Source organism: Pararge aegeria, chromosome 18, assembly GCF_905163445.1.
Source record: "Pararge aegeria chromosome 18, ilParAegt1.1, whole genome shotgun sequence".
In the NCBI taxonomy this organism is placed as follows: Eukaryota; Metazoa; Arthropoda; class Insecta; order Lepidoptera; family Nymphalidae; genus Pararge; species Pararge aegeria.
Genome location: NC_053197.1, coordinates 15,928,001 through 15,944,721, shown reverse-complemented (window position 1 = coordinate 15,944,721; position 16,721 = coordinate 15,928,001). Strand labels below are relative to the sequence as shown.

The 16,721-nt window shown below is 34.8% G+C and overlaps 2 protein-coding genes across 2 annotated transcripts; one reads left to right on the top strand and one right to left on the bottom strand.

Annotated features, from left to right (window-relative positions):
• Window positions 1-3,387: 3,387 nt before the first annotated feature.
• Window positions 3,388-6,417, bottom strand: LOC120631431 (39S ribosomal protein L33, mitochondrial). Its single transcript, XM_039901011.1, has 3 exons — window positions 6,225-6,417; window positions 5,118-5,221; window positions 3,388-4,027 (listed from the first exon to the last, which is right to left on the bottom strand). Exons 1-3 carry the CDS (start codon window positions 6,263-6,265, stop codon window positions 3,975-3,977), a joined length of 198 nt encoding a protein of 65 aa, XP_039756945.1. The 5' UTR covers window positions 6,266-6,417; the 3' UTR covers window positions 3,388-3,974.
• A 1,155-nt stretch (window positions 6,418-7,572) lies between these two features.
• Window positions 7,573-9,518, top strand: LOC120631430 (ELAV-like protein 1-B). Its single transcript, XM_039901010.1, has one exon. The coding sequence runs from the start codon at window positions 7,955-7,957 to the stop codon at window positions 9,071-9,073; it is 1,119 nt and encodes a 372-aa protein (XP_039756944.1). The 5' UTR covers window positions 7,573-7,954; the 3' UTR covers window positions 9,074-9,518.
• The last annotated feature ends 7,203 nt before the right edge of the window (window positions 9,519-16,721 follow it).

Below are 16,721 nucleotides of genomic sequence, written 5' to 3'. Positions count from 1 at the left end.
AATCTTTGAATAGTTTAAGTATTATATATATTTATTAATTTATTATTTAGCATAATAATGAATTTAGAATTATATTTTAATTACTATATTAAAACCTGTAAAACCACCTGTGAAAAAAATATTAGTAAGTACCTACTAATACGTACATAAAACTATCGTAGAGTTATCGGCTATCGCCTCTTTCAGAACTTTTATAGCTGGCAGTATGTAACAAGGTTAAACGATTTGTTTGACCATTAAAAGCAATGAAGCCAGAATCTTGGGAACTCGGGTCCCTTCGTGATTAATTTAGATTGTACTTTATAAAGTAAATAATTTATATTTAAATTATTAAATTATACTTATTATATAAAATATATTATTTAAGGTAAAACACGGCCGGTGCGTCGCGCTCCGACCTTGCCTTGTAACTAGATCAATTTATTTGTAATAATAATTAACTTATGGTGTTATGCTTCAATAAATGGCGCGAAATATGACGTCATTATTTATAAATGTTCTTTTTACGGGTAAACAGTATAAACCTCTTTTATAACCTAGTCACTGGTCGAATATAATATGCTAAAGCAAAATGCAAAGCCCAACGAGCTAGTTTATTCTTTTTAAGTTTCTGATTTTTTAATCGTCAAATAATTATTAACTGTGGAATTAATTTGACATATTGACAGTCAAATTGTTTGCTCGGACAGGTAAACGATTTAAATATCAGCCAAAATAGCATAACTAGGAATGTTCAGATCTGAATAATATAAATGAAAATGTTCATGAATCAATTCGAAGCCTGATCTCTATGGTATTACTATCTCGCACCACCTTGACACCTCTTCATACGAGTACTAAGATTTTTTACAGTTTCAATTCACGAATTTCCGTATTGTGTTAAAGAGCATAGTAGAGGTCAAGGTTGCTTAAAAATTTATAGATTTATTTTATATCACGTGATTTGTGTTGTATTTTTCACTCACATAATATTATATTTATGTATGTATACTTTGTATTTGAGGCATGGGGTTTCTGGTGCCCATCTCTGGGACTATTTACTTCAGACGCATTTTAAATATTTTAGAATTTTGACTTATCGTTTGTGTTTCAAGAAACACAGAATGTTAAGTAAAATATTGTAACTACGTATTATTACCTATTAAATAATAAATATGACTGAAACCATAAGTTGAACATAGAAAATGAACGTATTAAAATTAAATTATCGAAATAATATTTTTGCGTATCCGTAGGACGGTTTGGATTTTTAAAATCATATTTTTTATATCATTCCTGTTTACAGTTAGCAATGAAATATTTGAGTGTAACAACATATGATTTTATGTTGATGAATTAATAAGTAAATTACTAATAATAAAGTCAGTGTTTTTTTTTTGTTTTCAAATTTAGAAAATATTTTTTTTGCATTTGATCGCCCAATTCTTGTGGAAGGTTATAGATTTTAGAGTCGAAGTCGAGCCGAGTCCGTAAGAAAGCTAAGCGAAAGAAGCAATAACGCGGGCGGGCGATACGATGCGGTGGCTCGGGGTATATAGTGCAGATGAATGTTGGTTTAGGAAAAATTGACTTTTACGCCGAAGAAATTAGTGTTTATGAAATATATTTAAAACTTTACATTAATTAATTTTGTCATTAAACGCTTCATTAAATGTAACCGCATTATTTTAGTAGTGGACCAATTAAAAACTCAATAAAATAAAAAAGTTACATTATATATATAATCTACTTTGTGTAAAATACTATGCATTAATGATACTAAGTAAATAAAAAATATATAAAAATAATTACGTACATATAAGCCAAAGATACTACATTGTTAGTAGTAGTGTGTTGAAGAACGGAATGGTTACCTACTGTAGAAAAAGTGATTTGATTTTGATTAGGGAATGGCCTCATGCCAAGAAAACACTGAATGATATATAATGATATATAATAATATGTCAATCAGTAGGTCAAGGTTTCATATTTATTAGTACACTAGCGGACCCGCGCGACTTCGTCCGCGAATGGTCTGTAAAGAGTGATGTCCTTTATCTCCTACAATGTTTATCAGATCTTCATTAAAATAAGACAAAACATGCTTAATAGTATACACTTTCAAATAAAAAATAATTATTGAAAACAATTCATATTTAACGGAGGTATGAAGTAAAATTGATAAAAAATTTCATCCCATTTCCCGGAGCAAACTAACTGTTTATCGCTATGAAAAGTCTCCTATATATTGACCCGGAATATAAGCTACAACTATACCATTTTGTTTTTAAATCCGTTCAGTAGTTTTCACGTGATGCCCGGACAGACAGCCAGACAAAAATTCTATAAAAATCTATTTTGGACTCAGCATTGATTATAAAGCAGAAGGGGAAATCTTCAAAATTTTCAAAATATATTAAATGTACAGAAATCTTCCAGTTACAGATTTATTATAAGAATAGATTTATAAGTAACAGTATTGTTTCTAAAATAATCATTTTTATTATTTAATTTGAATGTTGTAATCATATTGTAATAAGTACTATTTTCTTGTTCTTTTGGTAACGGACTTATCTAGTCAATTTTTATTAATAAGATATATTTAGACTCTGAGTACCTATGTACAATTTACTTGCTTTTTCTAGGAAAAAATAAATCGAAAAATATATGTTATAAAAAAAAACTTATAATCATCAAATTGTCTTGGAATTGTTAATTATAAATCACGATTTTAACATTTTTATTGTTAAGTTTAGTCCACTCTAACTAGAAAGGAACAACAATATATATAGGTCTTTCTCATTCTAGTTTCTTACTATCAAATTACCTTTTATTTTATCGTATTTTAGTGTAGGGACATATCATTACTAGTATAATCTGATGGAAAGTCTTATTATTTACTTGTCTCAAAAAGAAGACGAAAAACATATTATATCTACATACCTTTTTAGTGTGGATTAAACTTAAAAGGTGTTTATTGTATATTAATAATAGAAATAAAAATAGTGAGAATAATTATAAGCATTTAATGACTCTAATTGTAATTATATTAAATGTTATAAAATATTATTACAGGAAAATACACCCTGTGTAGATGATCTTTTATAAACATAATTTCCTACTCTACCTTATGAAAAAAAATTGTGTGTTTGTACTGTTGTTTTATAATAATAAATAATTCTTACAATACTTTCTTTAACTGTTTACACAGCTTTTACTTTTTTTTCATCATGATTTCTATTCAAAAGGTACTCTGTGAAAAATGTACTATTTTCTACAATATTTGCTTGGACATTGCTTTTAACAACTATATAAATAACTAGTTTTAAAAAGAAGCAAACACAAAGATTGAATATATGAATGTTATTGCAATAAAACATACAAACATATTACAATGCAATTGCCAAAAAGTAATCATAAACACAACATTTTATATGTTATAGAGTACATTTTGTATAGAGGTATCAAATTTTTTGTGCACATATAATATGAAGTTGTGCACTGACTTCTTTTAAAGTACCTTATTAGCACTTTAAGATAACATATAAGAGCACATTTGAGTGTATTTTATCTTTCATACAATTCGATTAAACATAAATCTTAAAGTGAAACTGAACTGTCAAAAAAGTACATTTCCTTTTTTCAGGAAACTTGCTAAAAGATTGGCAATACTTTTAAGACTGTCACTTGTCAGTTGTGATAGTGAGATTTCTGTTTAACCGAATGAACACCAATTGCACAGTTGTTTTAGAATAATAAGATGGAAAAGTAAAGCATGTATTCTAAATTTATTATATTATATGGGATAATAATCTGTATGAGATGTTACTGGAAACACAGTACTTAAAATTATTTGCTAGTAATTAAAACACATTGTATCCAAAGATTTGTTTATTATTTTAAAGTTACTAAAATTATATTATTTGAAATTTAATTTAATTGTTTTATTTCTAATCTAAACTAATAATTTAATTTACACGACTGAACATGTGGTGTTACTTGATACTCCGTATTTTCTTTTTCTCCTTGTAAATACTCTCACGTTGAACTGAAAAGAAAAGGAAATTGGTTAGTGAACACCTTTTTGAATTTACAATGAACATTGAACTTGATTCTTGATTAGGTTTCCTTTTTTATTGGTGAGAGCATTAACCCACCATGCTGCTCCAATGCAGGTTGCTGGGCTTTAATAGTAATGATCATATGCTAGTAGAAGTGACAATAGCCGGAAAACTGCTTGATGTTCTCTCTGAAGTATAGGAATGGATACAATTTCCCAACTTTGAGTTGGCACCAAGGTTTTTAACAGAAACCCAATAACTAACAATTTATGGCCTAACCAGAGAGCTGAACCTGGACTTCAATCCATAGGTGGCATTCAAATATCCCCAAAGAACTACTTTGAGATAGCTAAGAACTGTCACTCGTACATACTTCAAGCAAAAGTACAACATTCCTTTAATTTTTTTGGATGCATTAATAACATGCTAAATTCATAAGCAATGAAAAAAAATAGAAATTAATTTATTTGAATATTATTGATCTCATGTTTAAACATTGTGTAGTCTAGAATTCTTATAATATATGTATTAAAATTGAACCCTACCTATGACAAATTTGACATGCCATAATGTTATTACATGCTATCCTTGTGCTGTCTGATCAATGAATGTGTGTGTGCATGCTGTTGTTATTGAGATTGGATTTTTATTATATATTTGTTTAATACTTATTTTTTGTTTTTTTCTTAAATTTGTTGACTACGCTTTTCATAATGCATACTACTGTATTAAAGTTCAAAATTTTTAGCTGCCAATAATATTGGAATCATACAAATAAGAACATGGTTAGTCCAGAAAACTCTGTACTATGGCTGATGTAAGCATAGGCTGACATTCAACAAAGGCAGATGAAACAATATTGTGAGTAAAGTTTGTTTTAGGTGTGTAATTGACACCTGAACTCATGTGAATTTTTGTCAGAGTTCAGCCAACTAGTTTCAAACCCATTTAGGCTCTTACAAACACTGATCAGAACCAGTATATGTTGTGCCATGCACAAAACCAGTATGTTGTATTTGAACACTGTTTATAAAACTGTTTAAAATTAAATACAGAAAAAACACAAGTTACACTTACTAAAGGGATCAAATCGAATCAGTTCCAATTTGTCAGCTAGCCGTTCTCGGACTGTGTTGAACTTATGTCCTGTCACTATGCTTTCCATCATTACCATTATGTTTCTGAAACAATCATCATCATCATCTCTGTTTTATATGCCAAAGAATTATGGTTTATTATGTAACTAACTAAAACTAAACTCATTTAGTAAAATTTCAATCAGAAATTACCTCTATTTGGGAAAAACTACATTCAGTAGCCATAAGGTGCTTATTTTCCTTGCAGCAACTAGTATTGTGCAGAAACTGGTTGCTGCAGATAGTGGCAATTAGAATAGATCAGCAATTATTAACCTTTCTCCAAGAGGAAATAGAAAAAAGATTGTAAGTAATGGCATGCTAAATTGATAATAAATACCTGAGATAGCCCTCAGTGGCGTGCGCTGGATTTTCGACCAGGGTATGCATAAAGCAGGTAGATGGCATAAAATGGAAAGAATTCCCTGCAATACGAGTTATATAAAATAATTTGGGTATGCAGTGCTTTTGTGCATGTATGAAGTGCACGCCACTGATAGCCCTGTAAGCCACCTGCCAGTTATTTTCACTAGCAGTTATTAATAACTAGCTGTTGTCCGCGTTACTTACTGTTTTGTATAAATCCTTTGGAAACTGTTTGTTTTCCTGGGATAAGAAGCCTAGTTAACTGTGTCCTTTCAACCAACTCTATGCCAAAAATCTAGTATATTAGGATGTGAAGGAAGGACAAACGAACATACTTTCGCATTTATAATACTAAAAGGAAAGATTACATCGTCTAATAATCATCTCATATTGAAAACCCACTATCAGCTCTCTCTCCTGTGAATGATGAGGTTAGTGTGCCATTAAACTTACAATGATAATATTACAACGTCAAAATCAGCGTAACTCGTGAAACTTTACGTACCTACTAGTACTACATTTGTGTTCAGTTTTCTGAACTACGGAATCCTTTCTCAGGGGTTGTCTACGTAACCTAAGTGTAACCAAAATTGCAACTCGACACATCAGATCAGGAACAAATAAACTGGGAAAATCTGAAACTTCAAAGGTTGGTAAATCTATATATAATAATTATACTTACTTGCTTTTCGCCTTCTTGAGCAGAATATTAGTTAAAAACATGGTCCTAATATATTATACTTGCTGTTTACTTAGATGCAAATTTAATCAAATTCAAAACATTGATTTTTTATACTCTCTATAATAATTCATAGATAATGGCAGTAGCACGACGACTATACCACCACCACACCGCAAAACAAAGGCACCTGCACATAAACTATTGACATTGACATTTGATTTTAATTACAGAATAAAAACATTAAAAGCCATAAACAAGAATTGAATTGAAAAACAAGGTCAGAACGGACCCATTCATTCATTTGTTCATTACCCTAAACTCACTTCGTCATTATTTAACATATATTTAACGAAAAATTACTGTGCAAAATATTCAGAAGGTCAGTGCAGGCAAAAACTACAATATTTATTCTAACAGGGCAATCAAATGGGATAAGAGAAGCTCTAAGAATCGATTTTTAGCTCGACAGTTGAAGAAACTACACCTTTGTATTCTACTCCAGTTTTTGTGTTTCTCTCTATTCGTCTTTTATTTTCCTAACTGTGTAGTGGTGTACAAATAAAGAGTTTAAATAAATAAATAAAGAAAAATGTAGTATTTTTAGGAGTCTTACGTAATAATTTCCTTTGTACAGTTCATTTATCTTATGTTCACAATCACAATTTATGGTACCTACATAAATAATAAATAAATAATATGAAAACTTGCACTAATCTGAAACTATCTGAAGATTATGTTTGGCTACGGATCAGGAGCATTAATTTTTGGATATGAATAAAAAGGCTTAGATTTTCTGACGAGAAATACTCAGTTCTTGCCCCTGAATGAGTAAGAGACTTGGTCCAATGACGTGCCTTCTAGAGCACGTTAAGTAATTAGTCCCCACAAACATGTACCCACAAAATAATCGAAATAGTCATATAAGATAGTATTAAAACATTTAGGTGACTTACTCTCGAGGTGGAAATAGACACAGTGAGATTTTATAAGCTTTTCGAGGATTAACTAATATTTAACCTGCTTTTAATAATTGAGTTTAATTGTGTGCATGTATGTGCATACAAATAATAATACGATTAAAATCTAACAATATAAAGTTTCATAAGATTCGACTTTGCTAGTAATCAGTATCGGTCGTAGTTACATCACTAGTGCTCTAAGCACATAATGCTATCGTAAATCGTAATGTCATACTCTTTACATACGTTCATTGGTTCATGAAGGAGATAGAAAAGGTTACTTTTTGTATTTGAGTACTTACCCTTCTGTATATTATCTGTGGCTCGTTCGAATCCTTGTTGAACCATAGAATAAATATTTAAACATAAAACATAGACAATTTTCAAAAAATTATGTGTGCGGTTTGTGCCACGTAAAAATAAATAGAATTTGACAATTTTCTGCACGTGTAAATTGTTAAAAATCTCTAAAAGTTTAATGGGAAAGCTTTTAATTAGTACAGTTTATGTGCTGGTGATAATTAGCGATACGAATACACTACGCCCAAAACTTTTACAGTAACATTGTTCTGGTAACATTCCAAAAACAAACTCGCGTGTCGTGTGATGATGAACTTGTGAACCGGCGTTGCTGTTGGCGTTTTCGTACGATTTGCGTTTTTTGTGTTAGTTCTTTGTTCGTTTTCCATGTCGCAAATGAAATAACAAACTCCCACCGGTGTGACTTTATTAGTATTTTGTGTTAAGTAGTGTAGTTCGTGTAAAGGAACGATGTTAAACGAAATGAGTATGGAGAATGGCGGCGGCGACGCTAATGGCTCCAATGTGTCACCGACCAAACTCATGGTCAACTACATCCCCGAGCTGATGACGCGCGACATGATGTACGCGCTGTTCTCCGCCATGGGCAAGATCGAGAGTTGCAAGTTGATCGCCAACCGCGGCTACGGCTTCGTGGAGTACGAGAAACACGAGGACGCGGAGAAGGCGCGCGCCGCCTTCAACGGACTGCTCATGCAGGGCAAGACGCTGAAGGTTTCGTTCGCGCTGCTCAACCCCGAGAACAAGGCCAGCCACAAGCCCGACACCGAGTCCAACCTGTACATCAGCAACCTGCCGCCCGACATGACGCTGGAGCGGCTCAACGCGCTGTTCGGGCCCTTCGGCCACATCACCAACAGTCGCGTGTCGCAGGGCATCGGCTTCGTGTGCTACGAGAGCCGGCCGCAGGCCGAGGAGGCCATCGCGCACATGCACGGGCAGACTCCTATCCCTGGCGCGGGCGCTATCGCCGTCAAATTCGCCAACAAGCCCAGCGCTAAGGCAGGTCGAGCGCGCGCCGGCCTGGCCGCTCCACTGGCATACAACGGTGCCGCCGTGTTCAACGGCGCCGCGCCCGCCTTCAACGGCACCAACCTCAGCGCCGCCTTCGGCGCGCGGCCCTCTGCCGCCTTCGCGCCCGGCTTTCAACAGGCGTCGCCGCCGCCGCTGCTGCCGTCGCCCGGTAAGGCCCTGCCCTTCATCAACAAGGGGCAGCAGCGCTTCAACCCCATGGCGGCCACTAACCACAGCCCATTACCGTTGCTAGGCGCCCCCGCCAGCCCCGTGCCACTGCTAGGCGCGCCGGCGGCGCCGCACCAGACCACAGTGTACGTATACAACATCGGCGAGGACGCGGAGGAGCTCACTCTGTGGCAGCTGTTCGGGCCCTACGGCGCTATCGACTCCATCAAGGTGATAAAGGACCCCGAGACCAAGAAGAATAAGGGCTTCGCGTTCGTCAACATGCGTGAGTACGACGAGGCGGCCATGGCTATCCAGGGTCTCAACGGCTACACGCTTAATGGTCAGGTTCTATCGGTTAGCTTTAAGACGCAGAAGAGAAATTAGTTAATGGACGTTTTGAACGCCACCTCTCGTTTGTGATCGTCCCTGGGCCGAAAGCTTAAAGAAAGATTTCATTCCAATCTCAAAATATTTTTGTAGTCGAGACGCGAGATCCTCTATGTGCATTTCAGATTAGTGGCATAAGTATTTTTGTAAGATTTAATATAGTTTTGTACTGTTATACTGGCGAGAGCGCGACATGACTATCTGTGAGTTGAGTTGAGTTTGGCTTGACAGTATCCTATATGTGTACTTTTTATCGTATGATATGGTATTATATTATTGGACTATGTATGGACCTGTCGGAATATGTATTGCCCGGGGGCCGGGGCCCGCCTGCCAGTCCCCCCGGTCCCCTTACCCTCCAGGTATTTTTATTTTGTGTAAAACCAAACATTGTATGTTTTTTATCTTTAATAAATTTCATGTTTAAATAGTGTATTGTATATTTCTCTATTTTTTTTTTCTATATACATCAATCCCATTCCTATCCTTATTTACTTAATATAATATACGTATAATAATCCATAATACATATACATAATTATTTGTGGCAGTAGTGTTAACATGTACATATAATATTTTATTGTGTGTATTGTCCATCGACAGGTCGGCTGTGTAAAACTGCTTGATTATTGCATGTTGTGTAGTGAAGCACAGAAATAAGTTTATTTGTTTATGTTAGGTTTTATGGCCCCCTCTGTTATTATGTTTTCCGCTGTTCTTATAGCTAGGGAGCTTGTGGTAGATTTTTTTTTAAATACATCATTTGTTCGTGAAGCAGAACTTTGATAATAAAACCAACTTTTGCTATATTTAAAACAGTATTATTTTTTATTCATATAAAATAAAAAATGGCATTTCTTATTCATCCACTTATTTCAACTTCAGAGATTAAAAACTAGTTCCTACTGGATGACCATAGACCATTTAAACAAATAAATGTCAGACAAGTGGTTCTTCTTTATCAACCTCAATGTAATCCTATTAAAATATCAGAATTAATGGCAAGCATAATCAAATAATTTAAAAAAAAAGAATGATTTGATAAAATTATACAAAATCATTTTCATTAAAATATTAACAATGCCATGACCTTGTCACCACTTTAATAACCAGTTCGCGAAGTTTATATAAAAAATACTGATTAATATTGTCCAGATTCCTTTATGTTATAACGAGAATAATTTTAATTTTAGTGCAATAAGAAACACTAACTAGTGTTAGCGCGCGGCACGGTAGTGGTATATATTAATGGCGTACTGTTTCGTGCTAGCGAAAATATTGAATAAGAAAATAATTTTAAATTCGGTGCACTAAGAAACACTATAACTAGCGGCAGTGCTTATATATTACTGTCCCGCTAATTCGTGCTAGCCAAAATATTGAATAGTTATTAAAAACTGGATTAATTTAAAAAAAAACACTTCAGTACTGGACGAAATATTATGGAAATTGTTTGATTGTAGCCTCTTTAAGATACGACAGCTTAATTAAATTTATTGTAATGTGAACCCACGTAGAGGTTACTTCAGCGTGGCATAGGTATGTATCGATGACAGCCATAAAACGCACGTTAAATGATTCCTCTTTTGAAATAACCACCAGCTCACTAGCTATTATTTTTTATTTTGGCGCTACATTCAGTCTAGTTTCGAAAATCTTACGATCTATAAAATCGCTTGCCTTGAGACTGTCACGGGCGATGTATCATATCGAGCTTTAATCTCTTCTTATTTATATGGCTTCGGCTCCATAGCGTAGGTGTAAGTAGTGAATACGTAAATTTTAATTACAAGAGTATAATCTAACCGTTACGAATGGACATAGAAAACTAATAACTACTGAACTATAAGAGAAGTGGTCAACAATATGTTCGATATACCTACTGTGATTATGAGACTGCCACAAGTAATAAGTACTATACTGTGACGCCGTGCTTGTTTTACGGATTGCTTGTACTCTATTGAAGTATAGAATACTCCGGACTTCCGCACATGGTGAGTTATTAGTACCTATTGTAGTTTAATACTATTTATAAATAACTTTCAAGTTTAAATGTAACTACTGATAGTAAAGTGACATTCCATTATGTGATAACTCTCTTACTTTTTATTATTTTTATAGCACACCGGTGTATATACCGTACGGGCCGAATGGACGTGGGTTCAAACTTACGTTTATTTTCATACACTTGAGTTCTTAAATATTCGTAAATTTTATATTGGTTGCTGTGACATATTTCTCGTACGGTTATTTCTGATTAGTAGGTACAATTACTTACAAACTTTTATCTCTTGTTCTACATCTTTAACCCTCTTTCTATGACAGCTCTTATGAAGAGGTAGTTTAATTAAAATTACATTAAAAAGTCTTTATGAAACCTTCCGACCCTTGTTCTCCCCCTTATATGATATGCTATCCCCAGCGATGGTTTTCAACCTAAGCACGGCTTAAAAGCTAAACATGTTTTGACAAAACATTTCTTTGTTCACAAGCCACTGGCGGTTTAACCTGCGTTAACTCAAAGTCTGCATGTAACTATATATTGGCAAAGCTGATACCTACTGTCTGGGAGGGGTCTCCCGTACTACGTTTATCTAGGACACAAAATCTAAAAGTTATGTAAGGAATAATATTTTATACCTAAACTTGTCGATTGATAATAACAATTTAGTTTTGAATTTTTTGTCGAAGTGTTTTTGCCGTAGTTAGACTAGGTACGCTGGCCAAGTGTGGATTGGTGTACATTTTACACGCCTTTGAAAACACTACGAATCATAGGTTTAAATTTTCATAAATTATACCTTTTTGTAGATGAATAAAAAAAAACACGTCATACAAAAAGCAAAGAAAAGTCATGCAAAAGTCTAAAGTGTAAATTAAAAAAGACAACCATTGTACGTCACGTTTGCGAATTTCAAAAACCTACAAAAAACAAGAAGAACTCGCATAAAAGTCAAAATTATTTAGTCAAAAAAAAACACTGTCAAAGCTTGTTTCTTTGTTAAATAAACAGTTAAAGTTATGTATTATTAGCTGTCGCCCGCAACTTCGTGTGCGTGGACTTCAGAATTGTTAATCTTACCATAAACCATTGGACATATTTCGGAGATCCGTATACCGTACATGCTTTTCATAGCATAGGTGATATGCATACCAAATTTCAAAGCTGCCTGCCTCTCTTAGCTCGTACACTATTTTCAATTCTCCCTCGGGAACTTCTCAAGGAATCAAGATAAATGGTAGCCTTTGTTCTTTTCTATGCCAAAAGCTACATGATTGCCAAATTTCATCCAAATCCGACGTTTTTGCGTGATTGAGTAACAAACATCCACACTTTCACATTTCTAAGATTATATTATAGTAGGATAACAGTAACATAACTGTTATAATATGTACCACTATATAATATTTATAAATACATTTTTAATCTATATAATCTAAATATGGTTACAAGGAAATCTCTGTTACGTGAAACATTTATCAATGCAGTGTGCATTACAATAACAGGTATAATAGCATTTTAAAACGATCTCCATTGTCCTTGGTGCAATCCTAAGTTGCGGTCAGTTATCGATTGAAACACTTACTTTCTCTATTGAAAGATCCGCCACTGCCATACATGTTTTGTGACTCTAGATTATCATGAACGTTTAGAGCATGCCATATACTTTAAACAAGGCTATATAAAAGAGGATTATAAAATAGCAGATTAGGATCGGGAATACATGATGTTAATTCAGCTCTGATGAAGTCAGAGACGTTCCTTACCAGCCACGCTTTAGTGGACTGAGTTTTATGACCCGGTGCTGGGTCTTGTCTATGGACTATAAGTTAACCTCAAAGCAATCTTTGACCTGGTGCGATGTTTGGATAATTTTTTCACAGAAATATGGCTCAAAAAAAATTCAAAATACATTTATTTCCAGTAGGCCCAGTTTATAAGCACTTTTGAAACGTCAAGTCAGTCAGTTTGTAGTGACTCTACCACCGGTTCGGAAGGCAGATTACGCCGAGGAGAGCCGGCTGAGTCAATCAATCAAACTATCGCTGAAGACTGACTGACTGAATTTCCACGTTTTATCCTACTGACTAATTAAGAAGCTTCTTTTTATAGCATTAAGCTATACTCGGATAATTTTGCAAATGTTGCTCAGTTGAAACGGAAAGTAATAATTCTTCCCCAAAACGTGAACAAATATACTTGTGACAACATTCAATTGTATGTACGTAGTGATAACAAAACGCCGTTCGCAAGTGATAAGCAGGGAGTTACCCAGTCTACAGGCTTTTGTAGTTAAACAAAAACATTTGATCAAACTCACAAAATTTTGCTCGGTTGATAGGTTGTATCGATTCTTCACCTGCCTTTTGGTCTCAACAGACACTTGGATCATTTATTAACCAGTAGCCTGCATTTCATACAAGCACGTCAATTAAAGTTACTGAAAGGATTTTTATCGATTATAGAAAGTTTTAGAATTTAAACTGTTGAGCTGTGAAGGCTGAGCTTACGAGAATTTTCGTCGCAGATTGTCCTACTAGTTTAGAACCGAGAGGGCTCTTAGCAGAGCATAGCGCGACGCGGCACGACGAAACTTTAAGCCAGTTCAGCCGTATTTTAAACTGTTAAAGATTATGGACAATTCTCCTTTACAATTTATATCCTCATAGAGACATTGTAGTCTATGTGACATCCTCATAGCGACGTAGTCAGTGGCGTGCATAGAGGGTATGCACAGGATATACAGATGATATAAAATGAAGAAAAACTCTGGTGCGAGTTGTAAACACTTAGGGGTAGGCTTTATATAACTCTTACAATGCCTATTCTTAAGTTTCGTATAACTCGTACTGGAGATTTTCTTCATTTTATCATCTGTATACCCTGTGCATACCCTCCATGCACGCCACTGGATTGGAGTAGTCTATACCTCTATGTGGATGAGGTCTAGTGGTTAGGGTGTTCATCAATTGGATTTTGCAGCCCTTATACGTGGCGGGCTAAGAATTGCTAGATGTTGGGATTTTCCTGTTAATCAGAAAATTGGCGATAGCCACCCCCGCGCCTCTGATAGCACGTTAAGCCAGTCTAAGTTATCACTGAGGTATTATAACAACAGTTCAAGCCTACCAACCTGCATTGGAATAGCGGTGTGGGTCTGTGCTCTTCGACTTTCTCTCCTATAATAGAGAAGTGCCTGTGACCAGCAGTAATCGGCAGACAATGATAATGAAAGACAGCCTTGCTGATGCCCGGTAGAATAATGTAGCATATATGGCTTTGAGGTAAAAGCACTTCTAGTAAATTGTATTGTCACTTATCATCAGGTGAGATTGCATGCAAGCGCTAACTTGTCTGACATTCAGGCAAACAATACTTTATTAATTAAAAAAAAAATGATCCAAGTGCTGATGAGTGCAAGAGCTGGTTGAGTATTTGTTTATACAGTTTATACTGGCCCAAATGGTCTAGTCATACTAAGTTTTGAAAACACATTTTGCCTTTTTATTAACATCAGTATATTGTGTAATGAGACATTAATAAAACATAAAAACCTGAGTCAGGCTTTCACTCTTATAGGAGAGAGAGGGATTTAAAGATTAGACTCCACACTGCTGTAATGCGATTTGGCGGGCTTTTAGGATTATCACATAGTGATGATCAGCGGGACCGACGGTTTAATGCGCTGACCAAATTACGGAGTAATGACATAATCAATTATTTAAAAGCTTCTGGCTGGTTCCAAAATTAAAAAAATTCAAAATGCATTTATTTCAAGTAGGCCTAATATAAGCACTTTTGAAACGTCAAGTCTGTCTGTGTGTAGTGACTCTACCACCGGTTCGGAAGGCAGATTCTACCGAGTAGAAGCCGGAAAGAAACTCAGCAGTTGCTCTTTTCCAATATCAACAATTTACATTTTACATTTTAAAATTCATTTTTCTATCCTGTGAGAGATGAAAGCGGAGCAGGATGCTTCCAAGCAACCTTGTCATTAAGAAATTCATCAATTGTATAATAACCTCGCTGTAATAAATGTGTTTTAACACATTCTTTAAACTTATGCATTGGTAGGTCCAAAATTACCTTAGGAAACATATTATAAAAGCGTATACTCAATCCCACAAATGACTTCTGCACCTTTCGCAGACGATATGCAGATTTTCGATTTCCGATAATATTTTGATAGTAAAACCTTATAAAATAATTATTTAATACCTTACAAATTTTCACCACCCGACCTTAACTCGTTCAAAGTTTCTAACTTAAATGATTACCTGCATCATGATGGTATGATAAAATGTGCCGATAAAATATTTGATCAAGCGCGCCCAGTATCTGCTAACACTATCGATTTTGCTCTTCATGCGTTGTCAATTTAAAGCAATTGACCCAATAGTTCAAGAGCTGGCTAACTATTTGTTCGGAGTATTCGTTATTATGTATTAGGTTATATACTTAAAACAATAAATAATTTTTTGCTTATTGATAAGTTCTTGATTTTTGTATCTAGCGTTAGTTTACATACATGTAACAATCATAACTTACCTATTGATGAGTTTTTCATTTTGTCTTTTAATTTTTACTTTAATGAAGTGACGGACATAGCGTTAATTAGATGAGATTACTGTCAAGGGTTACTTATAGTGGAATACAAAAAAGATAAAGATGTCACATAAGTGGCCGTGCAAATCCACATCTGCTGAAATATATACAATATAAATATTGTCAATTTATTATTAGTATAGATTTTTTTTATGAATACTTCAGTTCTTCGATTCGTCCGCACAGGCAATATTATTGTTAATAATATTGACGTGTGCGCTGGCAGCCTAAACACTCGAATAAATAGGCCGCCAGCTCCTAGACTACTAGCCGAGCGTAGCAAAGCACTCGTCTGTCCTTCTCAAGGGCAGAGCTATAAATATTTTCGTCTCTACATCACAGGAGCCGACGACCTGTGCACGTCGAGAGTAGGGCCGCTTTGTGTACTTAGGAGTTTGGGGACAATTGTAATAAAACTAGCTGTGTAGTGCTCCGCGGTTTTCCATGCGTTCAGTATAAAATTAACTCCTATAAAATTAACTAACTATATAAGTAGGTAGACCATTTTTCTTCTTGCCTTTTCATGTTTTTAAGATATTAAAAATAATTAAAAACCAAATTCGCATCGGTGAGCTCCCACCAGAACAGACCGGAGTAATTTCTGAAATTATAAAGTCCCAAATTGTAGCCGGTGAACGAACCTGAGGCCTCCGACTTATCGACCACAGCGCAGCACTGGCCACATAGGTTGTCAAAATTAGCATGTTATTATAAAGTCTTCACCACACATACAAATTTAGTGCGTTTTTGTCGTTTTTCGCACTATGAGTTAGCCAAGAACTCTATCTCGTTTTTAAAGTGCCGCGAGAAACCAAATACCCCGGACAAAGAGATAAACGGAAGAAAATCCTTTAAAGTTTTCACGGAGAGATTAGCGTGGTCTAAGTTTGTATATTGATCCGACAGCTCTTTTTTGTTATATAAATGTAGTATCTATATCAGCTGCTTTGCCCCGTAGCAAGATCTTGTAGGAAATAACACTGAAAGTAAGCAAAATAGACAAGTACATATTACAGTTTCAACTGTAAAATGTCAAAT

Excerpts from the sequence above, each read along its gene's own strand:
- LOC120631431 (XM_039901011.1), bottom strand. The coding sequence starts at position 6,265 with ATGTTTTTAACTAATATTCTGCTCAAGAAGGCGAAAAGCAA. Across the intron at positions 5,222-6,224 it reads CTCAAGAAGGCGAAAAGCAA|AAACATAATGGTAATGATGG; the intron begins GTAAGTATAATT and ends TGATTGTTTCAG. Across the intron at positions 4,028-5,117 it reads GATTCGATTTGATCCCTTTA|TTCAACGTGAGAGTATTTAC; the intron begins GTAAGTGTAACT and ends TTTTCTTTTCAG.
- LOC120631430 (XM_039901010.1), top strand. The coding sequence starts at position 7,955 with ATGTTAAACGAAATGAGTATGGAGAATGGCGGCGGCGACGCTAATGGC.